The sequence below is a fragment of the Xenopus laevis genome, chromosome 1S, assembly GCF_017654675.1.
Source record: "Xenopus laevis strain J_2021 chromosome 1S, Xenopus_laevis_v10.1, whole genome shotgun sequence".
Taxonomy (NCBI): domain Eukaryota; kingdom Metazoa; phylum Chordata; class Amphibia; order Anura; family Pipidae; genus Xenopus; species Xenopus laevis.
Genome location: NC_054372.1, coordinates 90,028,122 through 90,048,310, shown reverse-complemented (window position 1 = coordinate 90,048,310; position 20,189 = coordinate 90,028,122). Strand labels below are relative to the sequence as shown.

General features: G+C 39.7%; 1 protein-coding gene across 1 annotated transcript; it reads left to right on the top strand.

Moving 5' to 3' along the window:
• Positions 1-6,948: 6,948 nt before the first annotated feature.
• ndufs7.S (NADH:ubiquinone oxidoreductase core subunit S7 S homeolog) lies at positions 6,949-19,771 on the top strand (the record flags this gene model as incomplete). The annotated part of the gene is given in 9 exon segments (NM_001095461.1): positions 6,949-7,095; positions 10,226-10,262; positions 10,363-10,431; positions 15,148-15,192; positions 15,195-15,265; positions 16,304-16,483; positions 16,843-16,889; positions 17,027-17,115; positions 19,529-19,771. Coding segments are annotated over 7 exon segments (540 nt in total). The 3' UTR covers positions 19,627-19,771.
• Positions 19,772-20,189: the final 418 nt, after the last annotated feature.

The window sequence follows — 20,189 nt, the reverse complement described above, 5'->3', positions numbered from 1 at the left end:
GTCATTATCAAAAAAGTCTCAGGTGGAAAAAGTGTTTCTCTTCAGATAATTCCCAATTCTATAGAAACTAGGCGGCTTTTACTTGTTGAGATTTTTTTTTTTTCAAATAACTTTTTATTGAATATTTCAAGGTATGTGGAGGATAGGGGGTACAGAAAGAATATAGGATGGGATGAGGGAACGGTAGATAAATATTTCTTCCAGTTTATAACACCATGCTTATGATTTTATACACGTATCCAGTTAATATACAGTTAACATTTGGTACAACACCCAGCAGTCGTTAACCCCAAAATTTAGTTTTCTAAAATGGGTTGTTCTAAAGGTTAACCTGCTATATATTGTTAGTTGGTTTTGGAATACCCAATTTCAGTCAGTGGGTCTTGACCCTCTATTATCATACATTCCTAGTGTATTGGCTGTATCTTTTTTTGGGGGGGAGTAAACAAAACAAAATAAAAAGTTGGCCAGGGGGGTTTCTCTCTAGCTGTAGTGGGTTCCTAATTGTTAGGCCCAGCTTCCATTTCTTGACGGAAGGTGTCTGAGTCTTTAAAAAGAATCCTTCTACTCCACCTGTGGGAGAACTTTGTAAATTGTGCCTTGGTCACTGTGGATAGCTCTTCGAAATAGAACAGCTCCTGAACTTTTAGCAGATTTGTATAATTCTGCCCCAATAGGGGCGTCTGGCATTGGTACAGTCGTGAGAGTGCTCTCGCCAGGGGGTCTTTTTGTGATCATAATTGTTCAAAAGTAGTTAGGGGCCGGTTTAGTGTGGGGTTTCCACCTAGGCTGTGAAAGTAGATTTGGATAAATTTGTAGTGGTCGTTTTGTGAGAGGTTTTACTTCATGAAATGGTCTTTATCAATAAATGTATCGGCTGTAGGTTGTCAAATATTAGCCAGTTCGCAAAATGCGATATGTCCATGCCTGGGGGGAAATCCGGGTTATTAATTAGTGGTATCAAGGGGGGGGTGTTTCATCATCTTCATCATCATTTAAGTTTGTCCCATATTTCCAGAGTGTTTTGTAAGGTGGAAAGGTTTCAGCCGGTCCATGAGATAGGTTTGTCCTTCCATTTGTTAGATCTGCTATTTTAGTGGCTATTTTATTGTAATTTAGAGATGTGCAATTTGAATAATCATTTGTGATTTGCACTCCCAAGTAAGACATAGTGTTTAGCCCAGCTATATTGAAAATTCATTTATAGTTTCACTTTTATGTTGTCTGAGAGGTTCCAGTCTAGGGCAAAGGATTTCTTAGGGTTAATTCTAAAGAAACTGAGGTTTCCATATGCTTCTATCTCTTCTTCCAAGCTAGTTAAGGAGTGCTTGGGGTTTGTCAGGAAAAAAGGGAGGTCATCTGCATATGCTGCCACCTTATGTTGCTGACCTCGGATAGGAATGCCCTCTATTGTGGGATTAGATCTAATTTTGCAGAACAGTGGCTCTAATGTTAATATGTATAGTGTGGGTGAGAGAGGGCTTCAGTTTATTTCTTGTAAGGAAATGGTTAACCCTAATTCTGGCTCTGGGGGAATGGTATAGGGAGTTAATCCAGTTCATCATGTTGTTGCTGAAACCATAGTATGACAGACATGCTGTCATGAATTTTTACTCTTATCAAATGCTTTTTCAGCGTCCATAGAGAGTAATAGGGCTTTTGATTATATATTTTTTTGCCATGTAGGATAGGTTTATGTTGTCTCTAGCTTCTCTGCCTGGAGTGAATCTGACTTGGTGTAGATGTATTAATTTGTGCAGCATGGTTTGTATTATTTTGGATAAAACACTGGCGAGCAGTTTGACGTCTCCATTAATCATTGAGATTGGGTGGTAGTTAGCTGGGTCAGATGGGTCTTTTCCTGGTTTTAAGATTAGGGAGATGTGGGCTTCTAGTGACTGTGGGCTAAACTGTTCCCCCTTGTGTATGTGATTAAGTGCCCCCAGGAGTTGTGGCATCAATGTTTTTTTGAAAGTTTTATAATATGACAGAGAGGCCATTTACCTATGGGGAATTATCTAAGGCTTCTGTTAGCTCATCTATTGTTATGTCTTGTTCTAGTTTTGCACTGATAGTTGGTCTGTGTTACAGTTCATTTGTCCTGTTTTAGTTTTGATACCATGACTGTAGTTGCGTCATTGTATATGTCGCAGGGAGTTTGCTAGAATGTTTCCGCAATTGTCTCCATGTTCATAATATCTATGGCGAGCTACTGTAATCCCTCTCTGTGTGTATAAATTGAGAGTTGGAGAGTTCTTGTCTTGCGAGTCTGAGTCAAAGGATTTATGTAACGACACCACAGCCCTGTCTTAAAGGAGAACGAAACCCCCCTTTTAGGCAAAATTTCCCACTGGCCCCCCTCCCTGCCTACCCCTGCACAGTGTTACCCCTGAATTGTGTAAACCAATGGCACATAGGATTTATGCAACACCTTAAGTGTTTATTGCAGAGTGCGGTGCAACGAGGCAAAGGGGTTCACCCCGAAAAGTTGCACCGCACTCTGCAATAAACACTTAAGGTGTTGCATAAGTCCTGTGTGCCATTGTATTTCTTTGTTTGCAAGGTCTATTGGGAGGTGGCCGGACCTCCAACAGTGAGCACCAGGCATCTCTGTTTAGCCTATAAGATAGGGTGTGCGAGGACCAAAACTTTCTGTATTCAGACCCCTGAATTGTGTCCCCTTTTAAAATACTGACCGCACACGCAGAGTCAGTGCAGTGTAGCTCAGGGGTGCCATCTTCATCGCTTCGGTATTCTTTGTTACGTGAGCGCTGTATTGGCGCATGCGCAGTTGGAGCAATCGTCCGGTTCATTAAAACTGCGCATGCACCAAAAGTAACGGAAATTGCAGAAGAAGAAAGAATACCGAAGCGCTGAAAGATGGTGCCCATGAACTCCGCAGCGCTGACTATGTGCAGAGTATTTCAAGAGTGGATACAATTCAGGGGTAACACTGTGCAGGGATGGGGGCCAGTGGGGACTTTTGCCTAAAGGGGGTTTAGTTCTCCTTTAAAGAGGTTGTTCACCTTTCTAACAGTCTAAGGGGCAAATTCACTAAGAATTGAAGTTGCGCCAGGCGCAACTTCGCCGCTCTTCGCCGCACTTCGCCGCACTTCGCCAGGCGAATTTTCGCCAGCGCTCCGCAAATTCACTAAAATGCGAAGTTGCGCACAGGGGTAGCGTAAGTTTGCGAAGTTGCGCTAGCGTTGTTTCGCTATATAAAGCGAAGTTGCGCTAGCGAAGGCTAATTTGCATACGGCGCGAAATTCAAATTTCAATGGAGGAAAACGTATCTGCACTACAAATGCCTAGAAAACCTTCAAATCTGCAAATAAAAATTTTATTTTGCCCTACACATGTGCCCACTGTCTAGGTAAGTTGCCATGAGTCAGGAAAAGTAGGGGGGAGGAAGGGGAGCCCCAAAAAAATTTCGATCTTTTTAAGCCTATCAGCCATCATGTAGAAAACACGCCAGCGTTTTTTGGGACTTAGAAAAAATTTTGACTTTTTTTGAAACAATCCCTATCTGCTCTATTGCGCTTCGCCAGGTCTGAGGTGGCGAAGGAAGTCTAGCGTAAAAGGTAGAGTTCGCTACACTGCGCAAGTTAGTGAATTTGCGTAGTTTCGTCGCTAGCGAAAATTCGCCTGGCGTAAGGTTGCGAAGTAACACTAGCGAAACTACGCCAGCGTTCGTTAGTGAATTTGCGCAGTAGCGAAAATGGCAAACGATAGCGAAAAACCGCTAGCGTTCGGCGCTTCGCGCCTTAGTGAATTTGCCCCTAATAGTCTCAATTTAATACCCCTTCATAAAAAACATTTATTTATGTTTATTATTTTAAATGTTTCCTTTAAAAGATACACACCACAGAAGCTTTGGATCAGCTCTGTTCAAACTTTCTCTCTTTGACGACACCACTCAGAGTAAGATATGCAGGCTGCTGAATAAGTACATTCGGGACTGAATCTGCACTGTGCATGCCTTCCCTTTCCTGCTTCATTTGTATATCTTTGATCTAATTGGCTAAATCTTGTCAATCAATATTCGGTGCATGTATGGCGATAGACTTGTCTTTGAAGGCACCGAACATCTGCCAGTGTTTACTGCTGAATAGTCAGATACAGGTAAAATGTCTAAATCCAATATAGGCAACTTGACCGCACTTCTGGAAACATTTTATATTATGGCAGGCTGCTGATAGGATACACCTCCCTTAATCATAGTCTTTAAGGGAGTTGTTCCCGAAACGCGTTAAGTGTATACTATCTACTAGCTTATGCTTACTATACTATCTAGTTTATGCTAACTTATACTAGCTTATGAGCAACATGTTGGTCTCCAGCCCCCTGGATGTTGCTCCCAGTGGCCTAAAAGCAGGTGCTTATTTTTGAATTCGAGGCTTGGAGGCAAGTTTTGGTTCCATAAAAACCAGGTGCACTGCCAAACAGAGCCTCCTGTATGTTGACAATCCACTTACGGGCTACCAAATAGCCAATCACAACTCCTATATGGCACCTCAAGAATAAAATTTATGCTTGTGTTGCTTCCCAACTCCTTTTACTTCTGAATGTTGCTTACTGGTTCAAAAGTTTGGGGATCCCTGTCTAAAGGTGGCCATACACGGGCACAGGTCCTTTAGATCGATTCAGCAGCTTATCTGCCCATGTCTGGGGGTTCCCAATCGATATCAGGCCATATATCGATTGGTCAAGTTTGATTTTTTTTTCTGTGATCCAGGACCACATCACCCGATATCACCCAAATGTTAGTGGGCATATCGGGTTAAGATCCGCTCGTTTGGCGACCTTGCTAAATGAGGGGATCTAATAGTGTTTGGCCACCTTTAGGGTGACACACAGCAGCTACTTGTCATGGCTACAAAATATACAATAGTGATAACTGGCTTTACTACATACACTACACTACACTACATATATTTTAGCAGTGGCAATTCTCAGTATTGTCTATGGCAGGATATTTTGTAGCCACAAAAAGTAGCTGTTATTAGTAGCTCTGTGTGTCTTCACCCTTATATACAAAAATAATGAGGTTTTTTCCTGGTGATACACAGGGAGATTAGTTGCAATAATTCTTCGCTGCTGGGGGGGACTAATCTTCCTGAAATGCCTTCCCACTGGCAAGAATGTGAATCGTGAATCGCCAGTGGGATGGATTCATAAAATGCTATTCATGCAAATACTTCTTATTTGTTAACTATTCCTCTGTAATAATAAAAGAACACCTTGTATTTGACGGTAACTAAGCTGCATAAATCCAGTACAATATCTAGTCTTAATGAATTTTCATCAATTTAGTAAAAGGTCCTGAGTCTGAAAAACCTGAAGTCCTAAGCATTTCACATAACAGATCCAGTGTCTAATACTAACTGTATTAGTGCACACATCCAAAACAAGTTCTCATACTGCAAAAAAGTGCAGCCCCTGGGATGATCACAACCCCCCCCCTCCCTCCCTCCCTCCCCTCTGTGCTCATACAGCCCCACCATTCACCTCCCTCACCTACTTTGTGGTTCTACAAAAGCTGTCACTGGGGCCGGGAGGGATCATGGGTCCCAGTCCCAGTCCCCATTTCAGATGCAGCATCTAGCATGCCGTTGCCGCTCTAGGCCTTTGTGGCTAGGGTTGCCACCTTTATGTCTGGCTGAGACCGGGTGGGGGCGGGTCCATGATGTCAGTGGGTGGGCTATGATGTCAGTGGGCGGACCCGTGACGTCAGTGGGTGGGGCTATGACGTGGCGATCAGCAATTGTGTCAATCAAGGGAATCCCGCCCGGTTTTCCTTATTTGGAAAACCGGGCAGGAATTATAGACCCGGGTAGCCCCTCAAAATACCGGGCTGTCCGGGTCAAAACCGGACAGGTGGCAACCCTAGTTGCCACCTTTTCTGTAAAAAAAATACTGGGTGTTGTATATATTTATCTTTTTCCCCTATTAATAACATTGGGAACAACCATCATTTTTACCGGCCAGGCCGGTAAAATACTGGCCAGTTGGCAACCCTATGTGTGGCCTAACCAAAAATCCAGGTGTGAAAAAATGGCTAATTAATGGAAAAAAAAATACCGGCCAGGTGGCAACCCTAATTGAGCTCTTATATGTTAGAAGGCATATTCATAGTTATATATATTCAGATGGTTCAAGATATATTCAGATGGTTCTCTCGGGTGTGCCAAATCTTTGGGGATTTTAAGACACATAAAAACTATGCACTCTGCTTATATTAGCAAGCAGTCAAAATGTTTTCATGGCGGGGTGGTGCTAGTCTGGTCCGGACTGATAATTAAAATAGGTCCTGGCATTTCAGGTACAGAGAGGCCCGAACGGCCCCCACCAGCCCACTAAATACTGACTTTCTATGGGACCTTATAGCAGCCTTTCTGGCATTTGCCAGAACCCACAGGTTGCCAGTCCCGGCCTGGCGCTAGGGTTGCCACCTTTTCCAGAAAAAATACTATTAATAACATTGGGATCAACCATCATTTTTACCAGCCAGGCCAGTAAAATACCAGCCAGATGGCAACCCTAGGTGGCACCAGGGTCTGACTATGGCAGATACTTTTGTAATCCTAGATATGGGACTATCACACAGTTTAGGAAACACTGGCACTCGCATTGTTTAATCTGTGTATATGTATGAGGATATGAGGGAGATGAAATGACGTAAATTAGAGTCTTTAGGACAATGTCGTGCTGAAACTAACTAAAAGCAGTCAGCCGAGTTTTATCGTCAGCTTCCGGCATTACATGAAACCTGGTTATCCATGTAAGTTTCTGGTAATACCGGAACTCAAAAGCAGAGTTTAATTTTCCGGAGGGGTTTGGCAACCGCACGCGCCGGAAGTTCTCAGGGGCGTCCTAAGCCAACATGGCGGCACTGACAGGTAAAAGGGTCATTGGATTGCTTGTGCTTCCTATTAACGCGGAGGTTATGGGAGGTATCTCTCACCGGCGTAATACATGTTTTTTTGCATGCCATGTCAGCTGTTGTATCGTTTTGCTGTAACAGACTGAAACGCATCTCTGTGGGTTTAGGAACACGTACTGTATAATTTTCAGGTCATTTATTCTCCCAAATAGGTATTGCTGAATTTTGTGCTATGTATTTATTGCCCTTTTAAGATACTGGTTTGCAAAATGTCGCTGCTCGGACCCAGTGCTTTTTGTTTGTCCCTAACCTGTATAATGGGGGTTGAGCTGGCAACAATTTGCCTCTGGTGTTAGTTGAATTGCTGACCATGAACTTAATAACATTTGCTTAAGTTTGCTAGACGAAATTGCTGAAAATTGCTGGTGTTTCGGTATTGTCAACAGTTCTGTTACTGTACACACAGTGCTAGATATATTACAAGGAAAACTTCCCAATTGCAATTAAATACCTAATTTATTTGACACAATATAAAACTCTTGACAAAACGTTTTTTTTTGTTTTTTTTCAAGAAGTACTGAGGTTTTAAAAAACTCCTCCAGAAGGTTTTTCCCCTTTGACAATTGTCTATCAGGGGTTTTAGTAACATTTTGGATTATTTACAGCTATGTTCATAAAGAGGCCGTATACTTACTCCCTGTTCAGCATGAGTTCAGAATCAGGGCTTTTGCTGGACATACTTTTTGCCTATTTCTTTAAAGTAATGAAAAATCAGTTTTTTAGTAATCCATAAAATAAACAGGAAATTGAACCTATTCCATGTTTGGTACATACAAGGTAGATCATTAGATTAGAGGTGTGCAGGGGTGAGTTTGGTTATGCAAGGCTTATAATCATTAAACCAAGTCAGATAATTATGGGAAAGATGTGAAAGCAAAATAAAACTCTATTACAGCTTTGAAAGAATAGGCATAATGTATTTTTAGCATCATGTATTTTCAGCATAAGAAATGTGTATATAGCTGTATACTGCCTCTTTAATCACTACTGGAAGGTCTCAGGAATAACCTGGTCAATGTGATGCTGGACTATGTGACTTTACACACAACACAGGTACAGAAAATGTTAGAACTGATATTTTTTTTGTCTTGGTGAGAGCAAGCTGCCCTTCCAAGTGCACCAGCTACACGGCTGAGCCATTATACTGCCAGGTAGACATATAGTTTGTATACCATTTAGATATTAAGAACAATTATAGAGGTGCTAAACTTACATAATCAGGCTGTTAAAAGCCCCCACGAAAAATGGTTGCAATATAATTTGACATGCAGATATCTTAGTCTGTTCTAATTAGGCGTAATGAAACCCTTCAATATGTTGAATGTCTTGTTTCTAAAATAGGTACTATTTATTACTATAGCATACAGCTGGCCTAAACATATGCTGTATGTAATTTTTGTAATAGTTTTACTTTTATTTTCTTGTCTTTGTTTAGGCAGTGATTTATTTCAATATAGTTTATTGTGTCCGTACACTCAGCTATTGCTTATTTCTGTTGGTTGTAGCAATGGTGCCCATGCAGGGTAGGCTTGATTCTATTTGAAGCCTTTTTTTTTTTTTTTTAAAGCTAGTTGGTGAAAGTGTATTGTGTTCATGTTGCTAGTCATCATATCTTATTCAACATTACATAAACTGAACTTGAAAAATTATAATATACAAAGATTATTTCTCGATTAACCACAGGTTTGCTTTAAAATATGATCCATTATATGTCTGTTGACCACATTGTTTCTACCTATTCTGTTCCAAAACTTGCAGGAAATCAAATGAATTTTCGATATTTGGAATAGACCAAATTTATGAAAAAGTGGGAGAGTTCCCAAACTGGTTGGAATGCGTGCATATTTTTGCTAAAAATGATAACACCAAGGATTTTGTTAGCAATTTTGAGAGCAAGAGATTTCTTTCATGACTTTCTTTCATGGAAACTAATAGTATCCATTTTGAGTTTTTGAGAAATTTTAAATCTACACCTAGTTATGCTTATCTCTTTAACACGCTTATTACCTTTCCTCCTCTTTTCTTTTTGGTAGGGGTTTATAGAGGAATCATATAAGCATATGCTTGGTATTTGCCACACGTCCTATAATGAAGTGGTTCATAAATACATCTAGAGGAAGCAGTTACTATCAAAGGGCTGCATAACCAAAAAGTGCTTTATAATTAATTGTGTATGTACATAATAGGGCTGAACAGCAATGAGGTCACACTGTCTGAATTCTAACTTTTGTAGTGATTGTTATATGACCATAATAAATATTGTAAAGTAGGAACATTGTACAACTCGGTTGTTCTTTTTTAAAGGAGAAGGAAAGCTACAGAGGCATTTTATTGCCAATAGATTAGCTGCAATAGTACAAGCTAGAATGCTATATTTATTCTGTAGAATGTTTTACCATACCTGAGTAAAAACCTCTAGAAACTCTCTGTTTGTTTAGAATAGGAGCTGCAGTATTAATGTGGTGTGACATCACTTCCTGCCTGAGTCTCTCCCTGCTCTGGGCTCAGATTACAGTAGAGAAGGTAGGGGTGGGGGGAGAGGAGCAAACTGAGCATGCTCTTGCCCAGGGCAATGAGGTTTAAGCTGAAGGCAGGAAGTCTGATACAGAAGCCCATGTGTACACAATAGAAGGAAAGAAATGCAGTGTTTCTTTTGACAGGGGACTCAGAGCAACATTACTTTGGGAGTTTACTGGTATATTTAGATGGACCTTTCTGATAAGGCTTACTTAGTTTTAACCTTTCCTTCTCCTTTAAGTAATATTTGTACGGTGATGGTATTCATTGAAACCTTGTCCTTTTTTTAAACTAAAAGCAAAATAAGGACTTTATATATAGTTAAATATAAAGTACATATAAGTATAATTTAAGTACACTTTTGTAAAATAAAAAATATATATTTTTTAAAACCTTATTATGCCTGTTGTATGTGCTGTTGAATTCCACCTCCCTGCCTTCACTCAAAACATTTTTAAGTGGATGTATGCTTTTAATACTTTTATGGTAAGATCCACCCTTTTATATGCAAATATTTACTTGTGGCACCTCAAGTGTTAAATTCCATTTACTTTTCTGTAGTTGAGGAGTACCCTTCAAATGTCAATTTTTCACGGGGGGGAAATTTCTCTCTCTCTCTCTCTCTCTCTCTCTCTCTCTCTCTCTCTCTCTCTCTCTCTCTCTCTCTCTCTCATATACTAAGAAAGTGCATATCATTTGTTAAGATTGTGTCAGCAGCATGAGAACAATTGCATTGAAGTTCAATCCAACTGTATCTTTTTACAGCTCCTTGGTTGTCTCGGCTCTGTGCGCCCTCATTTCGGTGAGTGTTCTCTCTTAACCTCTGCTTGCTTGCTTTCCTTCAAATTTCTTTTCAATGTATTATTTTTATTTGCTCCATCTAATTAACTCTTCTTCTTTAGGCCTGCTTCTCTGGCTGCCATACACACAAGGTTCTGGAATCCACCAACTCAAACGGAAAATGCCACCAGGCAAGTTCTATATCTTTCTAGTATGGTATATCAATAAAATGAGGCAATGTCTAATAACTTTATAGTGGCTCTTTAACCTCCTTGTAACACTTTGTTCATTTAAAGCTATACCGACACATTCCTATAAAAATCATAGGAACGTGTCCATATCAAGGAGCTGCTGCACGCCGAATAGTTTCCACTAAAAGTCCCCCTAAAGCCGCCCCCAGCCCTGCGAACCTTCGTTCAGCTGACCCTCCGACACTGCTAAATGATTTTCTGTGTTGTTTAAGTGATGCTGGATTGGGGGGGTGCAATCCTTCCATAGGCTAATTACAAATGAAAACAGGACTGCAGCCATGGAAGGATCGCTCTGCCCCCAGCCCAGAGTCACTGAAGTAATGCAGAAGATCCGTTAGCTGTGTTTGATTTTTATAGGAATGTGTCGGTATTGCTTTAAAGGTGAATAAATATATATATAAATAAAACAGAAGATCAGCACTCTCTATAGTTTAGTGAAACTGTGTTATTCTATTTTGGATCGTGCACCTCTGGCTTCATCCGTTGAATTGAGTGCAGGCACTGTGGGATATATATATATATATATATATATATATATATATATATATATATATATATATATATATATATTTATTAGAAGTGGTAGAGATCGCACTCACAGGTCTTAATATAGAAAAAGAAAATTTATTGTGGACAAGTGCTGACGTTTCGGCTGAGACAACAGCTTTTCTCAAAGTGAAAAGAGTGTCATACACACGGATATAAATACACAGTGTGGAGGGAACAAAATCAATACAAGAGAAAACACCGGGGGCAGAGGAAATGACTGTGTATTTATATCCGTGTGTATGACACTTTTTTCACTTTGAGAAAGGCTGTTGTCTCAGCCGAAAAGTCAGCACTTGTCCACAATAAATTTTCTTTTTCTATATTAAGACATGTGAGTGCGATCTCTACCACTTCTAATTGATGTTACCGATCTTGGACTGCACCCAGGCACGCTTGACCTCCATTTCGTGAGTGCCGGTTTTTACTTTACTTTACATATATATACATATACTTTACTTTATATATATATATATATAAAATGTTGCAACTACAGAAGTTATCTCTGGCTAAGGAAACAGGAGAGGGAACAATATTCATTCAATCCATGTGGTGAAAGAGTATTTAATTTTTTAATCCAAAAGACCTCCCTCTGTAGTAATACCTTTGATCTGTCTCCTCCTCTGCTTAAGGGGGGACATGATCAATCGCAATATATTTAAATGTAGGGAGTCTGTGGCCCATTTCTAAATAATGTTTCGCTACAGGCTTATTGGTCTTACCATCTCTAAACGCCACACTTATTGCAGACCTGTGTCCATCCATTCTCAACCTGAGCGTTAGATCAGTTTTCCCTACATATGACAGACCACATGGACAGGTGATCAAATAAATGACATGAGTTGTTAAACAAGTGATATGATGTCTAATAGCGAATCGTTCACCTGTATGTGGGTGTGTGAAACTACTACCTGGATTCATAAACCGACATGATGTGCAGGTGGGACACCTAAAACATCCATGTTTTCTGTCTGGGAGCCAACTATTACTAACTCCTTGGTAACAATTCAATGGGTCAGTTTTAACTAACAAATCCTTTAAGTTAGTTCCTCTCTTGTATCCAACCATTGGTGGATTTGGAATTTTTGCAGACAAGCAGTGATCAGATTTAATAATATTCCAATTCTTTTTGATACTTTTACAGATCTCTCTAGAGGTTCCATTGTATGTGGTACTAAATATTAAATTTGGAGGCTCCCTAGTAGTTGTAACTGAATTACTCGTCCTATCCTTAGCAGTTTTTAAAGCTCGCTTAAGTACCTTAACGGGATATCCTTTCTGTCTAAAGCGCTCCCATATATCATTGATCTGACTAGATCTACGTCCCTCCTCGGTATTATTCCTCAATACCCTACAAAACTGTGAAATTGGTAGGGAACACTTGGTGGCCCAGGGGTGGTCACTATTATAGTGAAGTAAAACATTTTTGTCCGTTTTTTTACGGTATAGGGTGTACCCTAACCTTGTCCCTTTACGAAAAATCTGCACATCCAGAAAATTAACATACTCCTCGTGTATATTAAAAGTAAATTTGACTGGGGATGGTAGACCATTCAAACACTCTACCATATCATTAAATTCAGCAAGGGACCCCCGCCATATTATCAGCATATCATCGATAAAGCGCTTAAAGAACAATAGTTTCTCACCATAATCGTGAATAATGTTAGTAGTCTCAAACTGATGCATGTATAAATTTGCATATGCTGGTGCCATGGCCGCTCCCATTGCTGTCCCTGCAATCTGTAAAAAATAATCCTGTTCAAATCGAAAATAATTAAGATGTAAAGTTAATTGCAATAATTCCAGGACAAAAGCTATGGGAGGGCCATTATAAGCTTCAAATTCACGCAAAGAGCGTCTCACACAATCGATACCCTCAGTGTGTGGAATTATGGTATACAGACTGACCACATCCATACTCGCTAAAAATATAGGGCCATCATCTGGTAGTACTATATTGTCTAAGCATTTAAGGAGATGTGGGGTGTCCCTTAAGTACGTGGAAGTACTTTGAACTACAGGTTGAAGAATGCTATCAATATACTTCCCCAGCGGATATAGCAAAGACTCACGACCCGACACTATTGGGCGCCCGGGTGGAGCTGTTAAGCTCTTATGTACTTTAGGGAGGGTATACAATATTGGACATTTAGGGTGGTCCATTGTTAAATAATCTTTAATCTGCGTTGTAATCACACCCTCATTGAAGGCATCCTGTATGACACTATCAACCTGTTTTTTGAAGTTAATTATAGGATTACCTGATAAGCGTTTATACACAGACACATCAGTTAATTGAGTAATAATTTCAGTACGGTAATCTGTATAATTCAACAATACAATCCTCCCACCTTTATCCGCTGGACGGATGATAATAGAGGCATCACCTGTTAAGGATTTAATAGCTATACGTTCCTCCTTAGTTAGGTTATCACAAAATTTATGTTCAGAAACAATTTGTTTAATATCACCATCAACAGCCTGTTTATATAACTTAATGGCTGGATTGGTTAAGGGAGGTACATACAGACTTTTAAGCTTTAAAGTTGGGGCATCCACAGGTGGCTGTTCAGTAGGGTTAAATTGTTCCTTTAAGCATACAGTCCTGCACAGTTTAAACGTATCTATTTCATAGTCCAACAGTGTGGGGCGATGCATAGGCACAAAAGAAAGGCCCTTACCCAAGAGTGAAGTCTCTGCCTCAGTCAGCGTGTGCGAGGACAAATTGAAGATCGGCACCTCTAGGTTTTGCGCGAGCGACCTCTTCTTACCCCGCCGCGTTGGAAATCTTTTGCGGCGCCCCTTCCTGAGGGGGGACGATCGTTCGCGGCTACATCTAAAAAAGCAGTAGCGGATGTTCCTGGTGCGGGTGCGTCGGATCGCTGCACGCCTACGTGCTGTGTAGAGGCGAGCTGTGAGTCATCTCCCTCCGAGTCGCCGGAACTGGTATCCACTGAGTTGAGGGGCTTGTTCAGTTTACGCCTAGGAAATCTTCTCATCCGGTATGTGGGGAAGGGATCACGTTCACCTGTCAGCCATCTGTAAACTCGAAAATTAGCATAATCTTCCTTCACCCGGCGTAACTTTTCTCGTTTGAATTGTAACAATTCTTGCTTATATTTATCCACTTGTGATTTGGCCTGGGTTAATATCGAGTCAGCATTGTCAACTTGAAACAGGTTCATTTGTTCTGATTCTTGTGTGGCTATCGCTTTTCTGATCCTTGTTAATTCTCCAGAAACCTCTTCTATGACCAATATCATTAAGTCATAAGAGCACCGATTGAGTACACCAATCCATTTTTTGCAAAACTCGGGATTAGATCTCCCTATGGTGGGTACGTTCCGGATACGAAATCCTCGAGGGATTTGTTTTGCTCGGAAATAATCCGATAAGAAAAGTCCATGTAGATCGAGATCGATCTCTTTCTTTTTTAGCCTTTCCCACTCTCGGACGGTGTCTTCATTTGCATTCTTAAACGGCAGATCCTTTTGGCTCTGCTGCCACAGGACTCTATCGGCATCAGCTTCACTAATATGCCATGTTTCTCCATAGTCATTCTGAGTGCAACAACGATCGATGTGGTCTTCCATGCTGTATCTGAAAGGTATCACTCTCGTACACAATTTAGGCAAATAAATGCGGGTGCTTGTAACCGATACCTGGTTCTGGCATCAAATATATATGGATTCCAATGGTTCCAGCACGCCGACGCTGAGGTATAATATACCCAGGTGCTATTCCATGCCAAATGTTTAGTAATCCGTAGAATCAGGAATGCACACTGGGAATTTAAAATATCTTCATCTTTATTAAATCATCTTAAAAAGAACAGGTCAACGTTTCGGTCCCCTGCTTGGACCTTTATCAAGACCCAGAATCTTATTTAAAATCACTTTAAATAGTTAAAAGCAAAAAAAATTAACCAATCAGTGAACAGCCTCATTTTGGTGCATGACATCACAGGAACTCCTTCCTTCAATAGGTTAATTATATCTGTGTATACTTTTTATATATATATATATATATATACATACACACCTATGTACCCCTTCAGTGCCTGGAATGGAAAATGTAATTTGTGTAATTGTCTTATTTCTTTCTTAGCCTCCTACCAGTCAGACAGAAGAGCAGTGCAGTCACTGCAAAAAAAACATCTTTGCCGAGCAACAAGGGGGAGTTTGTTATAACAAAACTGGATGAGCTGGTGAACTGGGCACGCAGGGTAATGATCTTGCAGAAACTTGTACCTCATTATAATTAGTTAAAGGAGCAAACAAATACCCTTTATACCACTTAATTTCCCAAATGCACGCCAATAGTTTAATGTAACCCCCACCTTATGATATGATGAAAGGAGAGTTAGCAGGGTTGGCTGCCACCATTTCTGAATGTTTCACTTCTTCTCCTGGCTTTCTGGTGTCCAATAACATGCACAAGCCTGCTGCACTCATAATATATAGGGGAGTGGGCTTTATTAGGGTGAGTGGTTCCGGAGGGTGGACAGAGGCTAATGCAGGAGCACAATGTGATTTAAAGTGGACCTGTCACCCAGACACAAAAATCTGTATAATAAAAGTCCTTTTCAAATTAAACATGAAATCCAATTTCTGTTTTTTATGAAAGCATTCACAGCTGTTGTAAGTTCATGTAAAAATCTCAGCTGTCAATCAAATATTGTCTGCCCCTTTCCAAGATGTCGCTGCTCTCCACACATTCCCCTGCTCTCTTAACCATTTAATTGTGTAGCCAGGGCGTGGGGATGGACACAAAAAAGATGATGATGCAAGGCTTGCCTTAATAACAGTGTCCACAAAATGGCTCCTGCCTGCTTGCTATAATTATGAATTCCCAGATTGAAGAAAACAAGATTGAAATAATTTAAATTGTGTAATTAAAGTTCATTTTGCTTGACTAATGTGATAAAATAGGATTTTAAATAATTTTTTGTGTGACTGGTCCCCTTTAAAGTAGCTTTGGTCTCCTTTTTAAAGACTGGTAACAGAATTTAAAAGACTGTTCTAAAAATAGTTATTTCTAGACCTCAAGGTCATAAAATCTACTACGTTTAAATATTCTTATTTCTTTACTCATCCTTACCCTCTGCTCACTTGCACTTTCTCCTAATTTCATTAATCAGACTCATGCTTCCTCCCTATCCTGTGATCTTTTATAATCTAAGTATATCTTTAAACAGATATTGCAAAATATGATTGCTGATCCTTTTACAGTGTTGTCTGCTATTGGTTTCTCTTATCCATAGAGCTCCCTGTGGCCTATGACTTTTGGCTTGGCATGCTGTGCAGTGGAAATGATGCATATGGCTGCCCCTCGTTATGACATGGACAGGTTTGGGGTAGTTTTCCGTGCCAGTCCCAGACAAGCAGATGTTATGATCGTGGCAGGAACCCTCACCAATAAGATGGCCCCAGCTCTTAGAAAGGTGAGGATATGTAGTATTGTATGTCTCTCAATTTTGTTGCGTGAATCTTAGGAACTGAGGAGGCTGATCTTATTTCTTAAAATGGCAATTTATTGTTTAGGTTTAGCCAATGGCACTTTCTACTATAATAAATACCATTATGAAATTGGTTTATTGACACAAGGCAGTGTTTTACATATGCACAGTTTTATGCAATATATTTTTATAGAGATCTACATTGTCTGGGGGGGGGGTGGATGGTTCTTCTGCAGATAGTTACAAGCATAATTCAGCAGACCTTTATGTAAGCATTCCACTCTACATCAAAACGCTGTATTTAGTGTTGGACATTGGTAATTAATGCAAACATTTTGCCTTAGGTTTATGATCAAATGCCAGAGCCACGTTATGTTGTGTCCATGGGCAGGTAAGTAACTCTGTGACTATGATTAAAATAAATCTTTTTACGTAGCACTGATTGTAAGGCATACATTGTTGTGTAAATATGCATGTATATATCTAAGTATAGAGGGTAATTGGTTTTTAATTTTAATTGTTCTACAGCTGTGCTAACGGAGGAGGTTACTATCATTACTCTTATTCGGTGGTTCGAGGATGTGACAGGATTGTCCCCGTGGATATCTATGTCCCAGGTAATAAGTCAAAACAAATTGAGAGTGTTAAAAAAATGATTTTAAATATGACACATTCAGACTGCTATAGATTTATGGTATGATCGCACTGGAATCCTCTTCCTTTCTTGCAGTCCCATTTCTGTCTGTATTGCATTCCTTGTGGAATATTACTCTCTACAATCTTATTCAATCTATAAATAATTAATGAACAAAATATGCTTTATTTGTGGGAATTTTAGGCTTCAGTTATCTAACCAAATACCAACAAATAATTAGGAATCCTATGCCAGATACTGGTTAAATACTGTACCAAAAAAACACCTTTATCAACAATTGAGTTCTGCTTTACTAACCAGCTAGAATGACCAGCTAGTGATATTTTGGGTGGGTTCCTTTCCAAGTTAGCTCTTGTGGAGTGAGAGCTGAGGTTGGAGGAGAAGGACCTAATTTCCTCATGTTAAGGTATAAATCCACCAATTATTAAAGGGGACGTAAAGGCAAAAAAATAAAATCCCATTTTTATACTTTAATTAGAACATATTTACTGTTTTTATTAGAAACCTGGCTGTATGCAGCAAAATTCCCACTTCGTTTTACATGCCCTGACTGCTGTGGATATGAAACTTCAGACAGTCCCTAACTACTCTGAAGGGAAACATCATACTTTCAAACAGCAGGGAGGAGAGGGGGAACTTCCCAGCCATGCAGAACTCAAGCAGCTTTGTTTGTTTCCTTGTAGAGCAGTAGCCGACTGTGTAGAGATTCGTATTGGATTTTATTTTTATCTTTACATCCCCTTTGTTTACAACTCCAGTGGCAGAGACAAAGATTATGGAACCAGATTTAAAAGGATAAACTGGGATTCTTATTGAAGGATTATTTTGCTGCTGCAGCCACTGGTTCTGTAGAGCTGGAGAAAGTTTGTATTAAACAATACAAAAATCCACATTAGATTACATGACAACACAGGACCCAGTGCAGTCTGCGTATTCTGATTATAAATCAGTCTTGCTGTATCAGCTTCTGGCAGATATTCTTTGACGGTTTTAATAATTCATGGTGATCCCTAAGCTTAGCCTCCCATCAAAAGTCCAAACCACAATGAGCTTGTTCATGGTCTTGCAAAGATGTTTAATAAAGTTACAAGATGATGACCCCCCTGAGGCCAACTTTGAAAAGCATCCATCATTTATTTTAATAGGCTTCTGGTGCAGTTAGTTTGTTTAAAGCACTTTAGCCATATTCTATTTTAGTCTTTAATTCCCCTTTAAGTACAAAGTTGTAATTATAAGCAGATCAGCCCACAACAGTGGAGTGTATGTGTGATAAGTTGCCTTATCTCTACCTCAAAACATTAATAAAGACACTTTCTCATATGCACCAATTAGGGGTAGAGCTCTAGCATGTGATTTTCCTATTAGCTAAAGGGGGTGCTGTTCTATTTGAATTGGTTCCCAGAATCATTACACAGTCTTCCTATGTGTAGCATGACTGCACTGAAGTTTTAGTTTGCTTGGAACATAAAAATAATGTTGCAATGGCCTGGCAATATATACTTGGAAAGCATGCAGCCATCATCTTGATTGTAGGATGAAAACTCTGGTATCGGGAGTTCTAAGAATAATAAATATAATCGAAAATGAATACAATTAAAGTTAAGGTTTTTTTTCTCAAAGTATGTTTTTATTAGAAAAAGATGATCATAAGCAACCTTTGTTTAAACACATATCTGTTTGTGGCTTGTAGTGGGTTAAAAATAATTGAATAATATCTTTACTTGGGCAGTAGTCTGCACTAGTCTTTCCAACTGGAAACAGACCTATTTGCAAGTCTCTAGTGCATCTTATCCTGTTGAAGTGATGTTATTGCTTTTGGGTTTTTTTTTATGTTACTTTTTATTTATTTTCCTTGATAACATTTAGAGCTCATTTAATTTATGTAATTTAACCCAACCCATAATTGGTTTGATACAGACTTCTTTGTAGGAATCAGCAGGACAGCAGTTACAGATAAGCAGACACCTAGCTATTCTGTTTAAACAATTAGATTACTATATATGTGTGTGTGTGTTTCCTCTTTTAGGGCAGGGGCACACGGGCAGATTCGGGAAGATTTAGTCGTTTGGTGACTAATCACCTCTTCTTTGGGGCGACAATCTCCCCAAACTGCCTTCAGCCTGCTAAAATGAAAAATCGCCTGCTGCAGTGCACTCGCGGCACTTAGATTTCCGAAGTTTCCTTGTGAAGCGACTTCAGAAATCGAAGCGCCATGAGTACCAAGTGCAAGGGAAGGCAGTACGGGGAGATTGTCGCCCCAAAGAAGAGGCGATTAGTCGCCAGGCGACTAAATCTCCCCGAATCTGCCCGTGTGCTCCTGCCCTTAACCTAATTTTTCTGGTTATATTACTCCTCTATTATTTATTTCTTCACAGGCTGTCCTCCAACAGCAGAGGCATTATTGTATGGAATTCTTCAGCTGCAGAAGAAGATAAAACGGGAGAAGAGACTACGGGTCTGGTATCGGAAGTAGAATAACAGTGATTGTATTTATCAAACTGATGTTTTGTATAAACTCGTATGCTATAATGTAGCATTTTATGTAATAAACCTCTATTTGCCGTTAAATGGATCACAAACCTATAAATTGAAACTAATAAACTGGCTTGTTGGCTGCAGTGAGCGATGTTTTTTTTTTACTATTTTTTGTGGCAACACAACTAAAAACACTCTGTTCATTGTGATAACAATACTGTCCATAAGGTATAAGAGCTTATGCACACAGATGTTTCTTCCTGTATCCCCTTGCAGTGGATTATTCATATACTCACTGAGGCACTGGCAAGCTCCGAAAACAGTTAAAATGCATCAAGTTGCATTCAGCTCTGGCCTGTCCCTCACTGAGTAAAACTACATTTATGATAAATTTGTGACTAAAAAGCCGTTTTACAAAATGTAGACATTGCCACAGAAAAATTACAAATAAAGCCTGGGAGCCAGGGAATACAGTGACTTTTTGTATGCTTTCATTATACTTTATTTTTCTTAGAGGGTAGATTTATAAAAGTGTGAAATAAGAACTCACCACTGAAACTC